General features: G+C 50.0%; 1 protein-coding gene across 4 annotated transcripts in view; it reads left to right on the forward strand.

Annotated features, from left to right (window-relative positions):
- Window positions 1-12,086, forward strand: part of MRPS11 (mitochondrial ribosomal protein S11) — a 56,846-nt gene that overhangs the window by 12,692 nt on the left and 32,068 nt on the right. The window contains exon 8 of one of the 4 annotated variants that reach the window (XR_550101.1): window positions 5,974-6,001. The exons of 1 other annotated variant lie outside the window; for it this stretch is intronic. Coding sequence is in view for 1 of the 3 variants with exons in the window: in XM_008566763.1 (XP_008564985.1) it covers window positions 5,974-6,117 (144 nt within the window). In the remaining 2 variants the exon portion in view is untranslated. Of the gene's footprint in view, window positions 1-5,973; window positions 6,202-12,086 lie in introns of those variants that run through there. 2 more of the 4 variants (XR_550099.1, XM_008566763.1) reach the window with 2 other exon arrangements.

The following is a 12,086-nucleotide window of genomic DNA, read 5'->3' on the forward strand; positions in this document are numbered from 1 at the left end:
GGCTCCCTATTGAGAGCTTTTTGCCACCTACCTCTGGATTCCGATAGAAGATTTCACCATCAGTAGGCATGTTTAAAGTTAACTCTAGCATGTGGAAGGATTGTCTGCAGTTTGTATATTCTACAAGTGGACAATTAGGTTCCCCACACTAAAGTGGCAGTCATCTTTCACACGCTCCATGGGCTTCAGCAGTCCCAGCACCCAAGACGGAGTGGCCCTAAATGCAGGAACTGTATAAAACTGAGCCTTCTCTAGAAAATAGGGTGGATGGTCAGATGGGCTCGAATAGAGCCCAAATCAGGAAGTGCAGAAAAGTGAGTTGGGGTGGAACCCGGATAGTGCTGACAGGTGGGTGCAGCTCAGGACCCCCCAGGCAGTACTGACTGCTCCCACCCTGTGGTCACTTGCTGGCATCCCCATTGGCCAAACCCAACAGGAAGCAAGAAGGCAGGGGAGCCCAGTGGTGTGGTCCTTGGGGGCTCAGCCTCCACAGCCCACAGAATGAATCTGGAGGGGCACACTGAGAGTAGCAGGTACAGGTGGTTTGTGATTCCTAAAACTGAAACCCTCCTTTGTGCACTAGTTTTGGAAAGTGTTATTTTACTCACAAGAGGGCTTTGAAAAAGAAGACCTTGCCCAGGAGAGCCTACGAGCACAGACAGGACCCTAAGGACCCTAGAGGATCAATGGCCTTGGGCCCAGAAATGGATGCCTGGCACAACCCCTGGGAGCCAGTTGGGGGTGGGCTGCCTTTTTCAAAGTACTGGCAAATGTATGCTCCTTTACTGCTGTGTGCTCAGTGCATGCTGTTGTTTCCAGGCTCTGAGCAGCCACTGAAACTTGTGCTTTCTTAAACTTTTGTGTCTTGTTTGTCTTGGCCTCTCAAAGACTGACCCTTCCCCACTCCCTTGGGGAGACTAAGGCACCTTCGCTAAAGGCTGACAAATTAAGGCAGTTGTTGTTAACCTGAAATGCTGGCTGCCCCATCCCCTGCTGCCGCAAGCCCTTCTCAGAAGCAGCAGGCGTCTCTGTCCTGAGAAATGAGGTGGAATGTGTGCTTGCACTTCCCCAGGCAGGCAAGAGGCAAGGCCTCAAATCTGGGCCCTGAGTGTTTGAATAAGCAGGTGTTGACATCAGCTTGTGTGAGATGCTTCCTTGTTTCCTGGCAGCAGAGCCTCAGATTATTTCTATGGGTGCATCTGCAGTTTTGCTTCTAAAGCTGATGGCATGGGACTGGCTGCATAAGGCAAGAAACCTATCTTCTCCTATGCAAGCAAAAAGACAAATGCAATTTCTTTCCTTTCACATAGATGTGATTTTCTTCACTTCTTCAGCCAAGGTCATCATCTGACACCAAGATATACGATCACTGCCAAATAAGCCTGTTTAACACCAGAGTCCCTGGATGGTAGCAGAATATCACTTGGCACTATAGGAGAAACTATTTCCCACTTGCATCTGCCTGCAACCTGGCTCTGACCTGACCATTTAAAGAAGAATACATATATAGCTTCCCCTTGGGCTCCTTTATTCTTTTTCTCTATTCATTTTTTCCTATTCTGGAAAGACACATTGCTTTTTAAATCTAGGTACTATCAACCCAAGGAGGTGGAATGGTCACTACCAAAGCAGAAGTTGTTTGTTCAACCAAATTGAGCTAACATGGGTTAGTCCATAAACAGGGCAGCTGGGCACTGGCAGGGACAGATCTGGTGCTGTCACTACTCTCCTAGAGCTCACAGGCTAAGGAGGCCAGACAATATGTGGCTGAGTTAGAATGAAGTTGCATAAAAGACGCATAAATATTACTGGTGTTCAAGTGAAAGAGTGATCCTCTCAGTTTAAGAGATGGAAGAGATCCCTCAGGTTACTGGTTATGGTTTGGTGGGCGTGTTCAGACTGTATAGAGAGACAAATGGAGGTAAAAGCTCACCAAAGGGTGGGGGGGGGGGTGGGAAGCAGGAGGTCAGAAAACATGCAGTCGCCCCAGGGATAAAGAGCAGGGTAAACAGATGTGGAGGAAGGCAGGTGGGTGTGTAGAAGGCTGTGGTCCAAAAGGAATGTGAGAGATTCTAGAGACAGCTCATTTAGAGGAGGTGAAGCTAGGTATCTAGGTGTCTAAAATAGAGTTGAAATAAAAGTCAGTGAGGTGTAAGTCAAGTAATTACAAGATGTGGACAAAGAAAGTTATCTTGATGCCAAAGCTCCAAAGAGGATGTCAGGGTAGGGGATGATGAAGTCTGTGAGATTCAAAGTGGAGTGGCCCAGAGTGTAGAGGGAGCACAGAAGGAGGGGAGTGGTAGATAAACATGAATTTCAAAGTGAAGGACTGTTGGGTGGAGGTGCAACAGCCTTGTCCCGAGAGGCAGCTGAGGAGTTGGGGGTACACAGATGCCTATCCCAGACCCTCAGGCAGAGGCAGGTGTGCAGCATTAGGTGAGGAAAGGGAAGGGGTGTTGGGGGAAAGGATGGTATGAGAGGCTCTCTCTCTTTGGTAGAATAAAGGTCCGAGGACCATGGAGGGAATGGCAGGGTCATCAGCGACATGGAGGAGGATGCAGCTGGGGCCGGCCAGGGGCACCGTGCAGTGACTGGATGGAGATGCCAGGAGAGTGGAAACACAAGCTGTGTAGCCAGGATCCGGACTGGAATCTGTGTCTAATATCCAATATCTACTCTGCTTCTAACCTTTTATAAAGGAAGAAATACAAAAGGTCGAAAAAGATGAAAAGATGTCCAATCTTACCAGTAATCAGGGAAATGGAAATTAAAATGTGTTACCATCATTCTGCAAATGTAGAGATGCGAAGCAGAGCCACGGTGGGGATGAGGTTGGCCAGGAAAGTAGAGAGTGAGAGAAAGAAGACAACCAAGTCTGTAAATGCTGCCACAAGGAGACACTGCAGAGGAGGCAGGTATGGAACGATTAGAGACAGGAGCAGGTAGCTTCTCAAAAGCCAAAGGGGTCAGCACTTCAAGAAGGAAAGGAGTCAAAATGTAGAACGCTGCCCAGAGGTCAGGTAGGAGCTGTGCAAGATGGGGACTGGAAGTGACCGTTGGGTGGCAATGTGGAGGTCATGGTTCACCAGAGGGAGAGAGGGTCAGAGACAGTGGAGATGAGAAAGTAGAGATTTGAGCCGATGGTGCTGAACTTTCTGGTAAAGGCTGTCTTGTGGTGACAGAGAATATGTGAAGGGATCAGCACACTCCCCTGCAACGCAGTGGGCCATGAGTCAGGGTGTGTGGAGGAGCAAAGATGCTCAGGGCTGGAGAGAAGCAGATCTTAGCAAGGTAGGGAGAGTCCAGGCCTCTGCCGGAGACAGCAGTGTGGAACCCCAGGGACAGGCATGCCCATTGTGTGTTAGGAATGGCAGTGTCTGCTGTGAGCATTGTGGGCACCAATAACAAACACATAATGTCCTTGGAATCGTACACAGGGAACGTTTTTTGTTCTTTGCAACATTCCATGCAATCATTCTGAAACAAAAGAGCTCACGTGCGCGCTCGCACTCTCTCTCTCTCTCTCTTTTTCTCTGCTCTCCTTGGGAGAATGTAAATAGCTAGAGCCTCTTCAGAGGGAAATTTGACAACGGCTGTCAACACTAACATGCACAGACTTTTGGCTTCATAATTCTGGGAATGTATATCATATAGAGAGCAGCACTGTCCACCAGAACTCCCTACCCAAGGGAAACGTTCTCTGTCCGCACCACTAGTGTGTGTGGTAGCCACTAGTCCCACATAGCTCATGAATAGGGCTAGTGTGACCAAGGAACTGAATTTTAAATTTTATTTCATTTGAATTAAATTTAAGTAGCCATATGTGGCTTGTGGTTACTGTACTGCACGGCACAGCTATGGATGTTCTTTCCCATGTGCACCACGCAGGCAAAGATCCACTGAGGCACTGTGAGTAATAATGGTAAATGATTGTAACTTAAGTGTCCATCAATAAGGGGCTAAAGAAATGATAGTACACTCATATAATGGAATGTTAGCCCTGAAACAAAGCAAGGTATACTGCTAAGTGAAAGATAAAGGGGTGGGGACAGAACAACGTGCATGGTATAGCGGCTGATTTTTGTAGAAAATATGTGTGCGTGTATGTTTGCATGTGCATTGAATATCTGGAAAAATACACTTCGCACCCCGAAATGGTAACATGCTTATATTTAGCTCCAGGAAGAGAAACTGAGTGGAAGACTTAACTTTTTACCTTCTGCTTTAGAAGTGGGTGCCATATTGTTACTTATTCAGATTAGCTTATGAACTAATTAAAATAAAACTAGAAATAAGTAACTTTTTAAAAAATGTACAGAAGCTGCAGAGTCAGGCATTATGTAAATTACCTGCTGAAATGTGCACATATACATTTTGACACACACAGATCTTGTAAACCACCGACCCCGGCCCCCATTGGTGGTCCAATATTTGGGGGAAAGACATCTGATTTGGCTCTGAAATTTGTTCTAGCAATTAATCTGGCTTCTTCCCTCTGCCCACGCAGTTCACATCAACTTGGGCACGTGCTTTCGAATTAGCATAACAAGTCTTGCCAGAAAAGAGTTGTTATTGCTTGGCTGGAAGGAGGAACAGACAGAGCAGGCCGCTTGCTCGTTTCCATAGTGCCCTGTGGCAGCTTAACCACCTTAGATTTGCGTAATCCCCTTGAACTGAAAATAAATGTCAACAGAGGGGCAGTGTGGTGTCACAGGGGGCCCTGGCTGGAAGGACACCTGTTGTCTAGACCCAGCTTGAGCACAGACTCACTATGTAGGCTGTCAGCCACACTTCCCACCCCCCAGCAGACCTCAGTTTCCCCCACAGAACAATGAGGGGTTGAGCAGATGCAGCTCTAGCATCCCATGAGCCTACACTTCATTCATGGCTGCAACGAAAGCCTGGATCCCTTGGGGCCAGCCCCGTGGCTCACTCAGGAGGGTGCAGTGCTGGTAGCGCCGAGGCCGCAGGTTCAGATCCTATATAGGGATGGCCGGTGCGCTCACTGGCTGAGCATGCTGCAGGCAGCACCAAGGCAAGGGCTGCGATCTCCTTACTGGTCAAAAAAAAAAAAAAAAAAAGCCTGGATCCCGATGCAGTAGATCACTGTAGTGGATTGAATTTTGTCCCCCAAGTTTTATGTAATGGAAACTTAGCCCCCACTGTGACTGTTAAGAGGGTGGGAAATCCTATCGTGGTAATTGAAAGGTGGGACCTTCAAGAGGTGATTGGATTGTAGGACTGTGCCATAGTGAATGGATTTAAAATGGTGGTCAGGGGCACGGTTCTGAGGGCTTTAAAAGAAGAGGAGAGTCTGTCTGTCTCTCTCTCTGCTCTCTCTGCTTCCGCCATCTTGCAATGTGAAACCCCTGGGTCACTGTTGCCACCACCAGATGGACTTTGGACTTCCCAGCCGCAGAAACTGTAAGCAATAAATGTTTTTCTTTATAAATCACCCAGTTTCAGGTATTCTGTTATAGCAACACAAAACGGACTAAGACAATCACGTAGGGGGAGAGCCTCAGGAGTGTGACAAAAGCCAGACTGGGTGCCCCTGGGCTCTAGGCCAGTGCTCCCCCTGGTTGCCCATTCCTTCCAGCTGCTGAGGTGGGAAGTGCTTGGGCTTTGGAGTCACACAGACTTGGGTTTGAATCTCAGCTCTGCTGTGTGACCTTGGGGAAATGACTGCATCTCTCTGAACCTCAGCTACTCCCACCTCCTGTTAGGTGCTATTAGAGGGATTTGCTAAGATAACTATCCTGCTTGCATATGGCCGGTGTCATCAAGGATGGCTCTGCCTCTCCTGCCCTCCCACTCCTCACAGTGCTGTCCTCGCAGGGCCTCCAGCTCCATTATGTGGAGTCCTGGCTGGGCAGATAATGATGACTGCAGATCCATGCCCATCTTGCTGGTGCCACTGTTATTATTACTCTCAAATATGTTTTCTGTGATTTTTTTTTTTTTTTTTTGCAGATGCCCACTGTGGGGATCCAAACCCTTGACCTTGGTGTTACAAAGCTGTGCTCTAACCAACTGAGCCAACCGGCCAGCCCCTCCTGTGATTTTAATCAGAAAATGTTCTGTGGGATCCAATCACCTATCTTCTTACTCCCTTAAATCCACTCAACTATAGGTTAAGCCAGATTATTAAAAATTTGCAGCCGAAAATGAAAAGAAATTAAAAAGCCAAATGATTTGAGAGTCTGTCCTTCAAGAATCTGTCTTCCCTCCCTCCTTCCTCAAACGTCTAGCAATACTTGGATTCAAGAAGCCTAAACCCTGGTAACCGCCCTGAGTAACCTAGATGAATTCAGAGAAGGTCTGTTGATTTACCACAGCATGTTACCGCAGGACAGGGCACCTGTGAGTGCATGTGACTGTGTGTGGGTGTGTGTGCATGTGTTATGTGAGCATGTATGTGTGTGTGTGTGTGTCATATGAGTGTGGGGACATGTGCATGTGTTATGTGAGCATGGGTGTGTGCGTGTGCTATGTGAACATGTGTGTGTGCATGTGCTATGTGAGCATGTGTGTGTGTGCATGTGCTATGTGAGCATGTGTGTGTGTGCATGTGCTATGTGAGCGTGTGTGTGTGCATGTGTTATGTGAGTATGTGTGTGTGATGGTTGTGGAGATGAGAAGAGGGACCAAGGAACACTTCCTAGGGGAGGTGACACCTGAGCTCAACATAAGAGTTGGGAGCAAACGTGGAGGAAGAGGGGCAGCAGGGGAGCTTCCAGCAGAGAGGATGGCATGAACAAAGGATAGTGCACTGACATGATGTGGTGTGTGCAGTAAACTGCAAACGGTTTAGAGCACAGTGTGAGGGGAGGAGGTGAGGCAGGCTGAATAAAGGCCCCCAAAGACATCAGGTCCTAACCTGTAACCTGTAAATGTTACTTCATATGGAAACAGGGTCTTTACAGATGTGATGAAATTTTAAGGATTTGGAAATGAGGCGATTATCCTGGATTATCTGGCTAGGTCCTAAATGCAATCACATGTGACCTTATAAAATGGAGGGTAGAGGAAGATTTGACTACACAGACATGTGGCCATGGAGGCAGAGATTAGAGAGACACAGCCACAAGCCAAGGACTGTCAGCAGCCACCAGAAGCTGATGGAGGCAAGAATGGATTCTTCCCTAGAGCCTCTGAAGGGGCACAGCCCTGCTGACACCTCAGTTTTGTCCCGACTTCAGACTTTTTTTTTTTTTTTTTTTAAAGATGACCAGTAAAGGGATCTCAACCCTTGGCTTGGTGTTGTCAGCACCACACTCAACCAGTGAGCCAACCGGCCATCCCTATATAGGATCTGAACCCGTGGCCTTGGTGTTATCAGCACCACACTCCCCCGAGTGAGCCATGGGCCAGCCCCAACTTCAGACTTCTGACTTCCCGAACTGTGAAAGAATAAATGTCTGCTGTTTTTAGGTACCCAGTACCTCACAATTTGTTACAGCAGCCACGAATCCAATACAGAGGGGAGGAGAGAATGCTGGAGATGTCAGTGAGGGTGGAGAGAAGTGGGTAGGCAAATATTTGGGAGACAAATGGACAAGGCTTGGGTGGATTGTAGGTGAGATTAGGAAGAGAGAGGGGCAGCCCACCATCTGGTGGTCTGGGAACATCAGAAGGCCCAAACTGCTGGGGCACCAGGAGGTCCCTCTGTGGCCTGTAGGCAGTAGGAGCCCTGAGAAGAGTTTAATAGGGTCATAGCATGGTCGGAGATGTGATTTAGAAAGACCACCTCTGCCCACAACCAGGCACACCGCCAGCACCTCGGGGCCACCCAGGGTCCTGAGGTATGTATCTGGAAGCCACCAGCAACTAGGTAAGGAGCATGCCAAAAACAACACCTCCATGTGGGTTGCCCACCACAGCCACCACAATAACCACAGCTGCCACGAAAGTGGCTAGATGTCAAAACCACCACGCAGGGCCAGCCCGTGGCTCACTCGGGAGAGTGTGGTGCTGATAACACCAAGGCCCCAGGTTCGGATCCCATATAGGGATGGCCGGTTAGCTCACTGGGTGAGCGTGGTGCTGACAACACCAAGTCAAGGGTTAAGATCCCCTTACCGGTCATCTTTTTAAAAAAAAAAAAAAACACCACACAGATGGTCTGCCAGCCACTGGAGTGCATTAACACAAGGAGAGTCACCAGCAGAGACCAAAGAAAAGAAAAAGATGTCTCTCTCCACAAAGCCCATTCCAGACAGACAGAAGAAGCATCTACTCTGATAATTTTGGGGGACTTGAACACACTTCTCAGCATTGGACAGATCATCTAGGCAACAAGTCAACAGAGTAACCATTAGTCTTTCAGAGGGAGAGAAGAAATCTAGGGTTATCAGAGGTGGGATGGGGAAGGGAGAGGGGAATGGGGAGAGATTGGACAAGGGGCATAAAGAATAAGTACGATTTGTCACAACATATACGCAAGTAATATTGATTTGATTGACATGTCAACATTGAACCCCCAAAATATGTATAATCAAGGGCCGGCCCATGGCTCACTTGGGAAAGTGTGGTGCTGATAACACCAAGGCCACGGGTTCAGATCCTATATAGGGATGGCCGGTTCGCTCACTGGGAGAGCGTGGTGCTGACAACACCAGGTCAAGGGTTAAGATCCCCTTACCAGTCACCTTTAAAAAAATATATATGTATAATCAATTATGATTCAACAAAATTTTTTTTAAAAAATAGACCACTCTGTGGCACTGTAGTGGAGGTATCCGAGGCAGAAAGCCTGGAGGTGGGAAGATACAGGAGGCCACAGTGGGAATCCGGGTGACAGAAAGCAGTAGTAAGCAGGACCGCCAGGCAGGGCCGATTCCTGAGAGGTTTTGGAGGCAAAGGTGCCATTTCTGGGTGAAGAGGGGTGAGAAGCACTGAAGCTGCTGCAGGGAGTGTCTGACAGAGGAACTCGTGGCTCCTCCCAGACGCCCACCAGGACTGGGGTGGTCCTGCCCTGCAAGTCAGCTCTCCCTTCCTGGGCCTGCGTGCTAGGCTCTCTGAAGGCAGCAGGTGAGCCTTGGCCCTGTCTCAAGGACCCCTCTCCAGCCCCTCTCAGTCTTGCCACTGAGCACAAAACTGCGTCCGGGAGAGGACAATCAGGGGATCCTGACAGCCGTGTCTCCAGGAGCAGGCAAAAGCACATTTTTTGTCTTGTTGGGATTGGGATAATTGGGGCATTAACGGAAATGCATTTCTCACCTATTTTCTGTCTGATTGAAAAGTACTTTGCAGTCATTTAGAGCCCTCACACCTCCTATAATCAGAGCTCACTTCGCTCAGATGGAGGCAGAAAACTGGGTCACCACGTGGGCTCCAGAGCCTCCCAGGATGTGACAAGCAAAAGGTGTAGGCCTCGCCCCTCTTCCCTGCCACCTGAGACAGAACCAGCATGTGCAGACGGAGTCCTCTCCCTTGCCCAGCCCTGCGGTGAGTGCATGTTAGTAAACAGGCTGAACTGGCAGGACTAGTGGGATGCGACTTTATTTTTCTCCTATTACTGCCTCAGACCAACTACGCAACATCTCCCTTTCTAGACCCTTGCAGCACCATCTCAGGAAGATTCCGTGGCTTTCTGGTTATTTTAATTGTAAGAATAAGTCCCAGTTGATAGTTACAATTTTCTTTCAGGGATATAAAAGTCCAGTCAAATCTCTAGCAAAACTTCAGTCTCACAGCCTGTCCAAAGCTTCTCCCCTTCCCCATCTGCTTCTGCTCCTCCATCTCCAGACGTTTCCAGGGCTGGGATGGCAGAAGATGGGACTGGGGGTAAGTGCAAAGGCTGTTTTGCTTACTAGGTGCTGTTGGTGGGGCTCTCTTGGCAAACACTGGCTGTCACAATTCTGGCACTGATGGGGTGGATCTTTCATGGGCCCTGTTGTGGGTTATTTGGAGACTCGTCAGTACCCACCCATCCATGCAGAGACATCTGCCCTGGGCTTCTCTGTCATGCTGCCCAAACCCCCTCAAGGAAGGGCCTGTCGCCCACCTGCTCGGAGCACTCTCAGCCCGAGACAGCCCCAGAGACCTGCTGTGGCCCAGGTCACAGCCTTCCAATGGCATGTCCACCAACAGGGGGACAGCTCTGACAGGCACTGTCAGCCCCAGCTGAACCCCTAAGGGGGTTTAGGCTTCTGGGCCTGTACCACCCCTCACCTTCTCCCTCCACCCAATCCTGCTGCCTCCCCTCCCGTAGGCATTGGTCCTAGGCCCCTCCCTAATCTTGAACACAGAACCTGCTCAGAGTCTGCTCCCTAGAGAACCCAACATGGCCTCTTCACCAGCAAGCATGGACACTCTGTCTCAGTTCCTGCCCCTGTGGCCCACCCCAACTAGCCTCCTACTGTGAGGACCCCTGAGCCCCACGAGGTGAGTGGAGTACCAGCAATGTTGACTGAAGCCCAGCTCCCTCCACAATGCCCCTGAGCCACAGGAACCACTATCCTTGCCCCACCTGACCGCTGCCCCTCTTTCCTTGCCTGCCAGGGCAGGCTGCTCCGCCAGCCTCCACTCCAGGCTCTGGCAGGAAGCGGGCATCATTCTCTCTTCGTGTATGTGCCCCAGTCAGGCTCTGTGAGATACCATCGGTGTTTTCCTCTCCAGAACTCTCTTGTCAAGCTCTGCTTTACAGGTGGCATGGACTACAGGTTTTCTGCAGCTCAGCAGCCTCGGACCAGACCATGAGACTCCATTCCTGGGGACCCACGAACTCCACAAGTAGTTCCCCTACACTTGACTTGACATCAGGGAAAGGCAGTGCAGCTGCGTGTGACGTCTCACCAGCTGTGCTTGCACAGGGGTTGGAAGGAAGGAGAGAGGCAGCGGTCACCTCACCCCTTCTACCCAGTTTGGTTGGGGAGGTGTCAGCTTTTTTCCACAGCAGATTTGCTGGTGTTAAGAGGTGGCTGTGGCAGTGGCCATGGCAGCCTCCCTATCCTGGGTCAAGGGCAGGCAGTGGTCTGAAGGTCACCCACCCCCACAATCCCTCCCAAAGTCCTGCCTTCCTGATGGGGGCAAAGGCATCAGTAACCTAGAGTGTCTGCAGGGATGTTCTGGGCCCTTCCAAGGATGTTGTAAACAATTGATTTTCAGTAACAAAGCCTTCTCCACCTAAAATAGCCACAGTGGTTTCTGTTTCCCGCAACCATGAGCCTGACTGGCACAGCAGACCTTTTCAAATTTCTAATCTCTTACTTTGCTTGGATGGGCTGGCCGCTGTTGGATTTGTTTTGCTGTCTTTTATTAATTACCAGCCCTACTCATCCTCGACTGTGTTAAAAGGCAGGTTCTAATTCAGTGGGGCTGAGGGCCTGAGAGTCTGTATTTCTCACGAGCGTCAGGTCAGGCCTTTGCAGTAACCCTACCCCAGAACTGCTGAGCAGCACAGCTTTAGACTGCCACACCCAACCTCCAGGAACTCACGGTGACCCGGCTCCTAACTGCACACAGGGCACATGGGCAGGGAGAACATGGGCTTCCTGCCTTCTCAGCACCTTGTGACTAAAGGAGAAGTCCAGCTTTCCAGTCTTGGGCAGGAGCACCTCCTGGGTGGATTTGTAAGTCCTCAAAGGACCAGCACTTTAGGCTCACCAAGGAGCATGGCAGTCATCCACAGGGGGTGGCAGGGAAGCGGGCAGTGACCACAGGGAAGGAAAGCTTCCTAGGGCACAGCTGCGGAGCTGGGCCTTTGTATCAATGACTGGGTGGAGGCCATGGAGTGAATAATGATGGGAAGACAGGGAAATGTACAGGGCTGTGCCCTGGAAACAGCCCTCCTGAGTGACCATGGGACAGGGTGGGACAGGGTGGGACAGAGTCGAGGCAGGGCTAGCTGGGAATGCTGAGGGGAAGGGCTGGGAAGCAGCTATGAAGGGCCTGGGAAAGGAGTTTGGGGCGTGCTTCAGGATCTGAGCAGGGCCCTGATCAGAGACATGGCAACAGTTGCAGAATGGAGAGTGGAAGCAGTGAGGAAATGGAGGGAGTGACCTGAGGGACAAGGGCACAAAATAAAAGGGCTCTGAGTTCACACATCCTCTCACCAGCCCGAGCAGTAGGAGCCAGGGTAC

Source organism: Galeopterus variegatus, unplaced genomic scaffold (genome assembly GCF_000696425.1).
Source record: "Galeopterus variegatus unplaced genomic scaffold, G_variegatus-3.0.2 Scaffold268, whole genome shotgun sequence".
Taxonomy (NCBI): domain Eukaryota; kingdom Metazoa; phylum Chordata; class Mammalia; order Dermoptera; family Cynocephalidae; genus Galeopterus; species Galeopterus variegatus.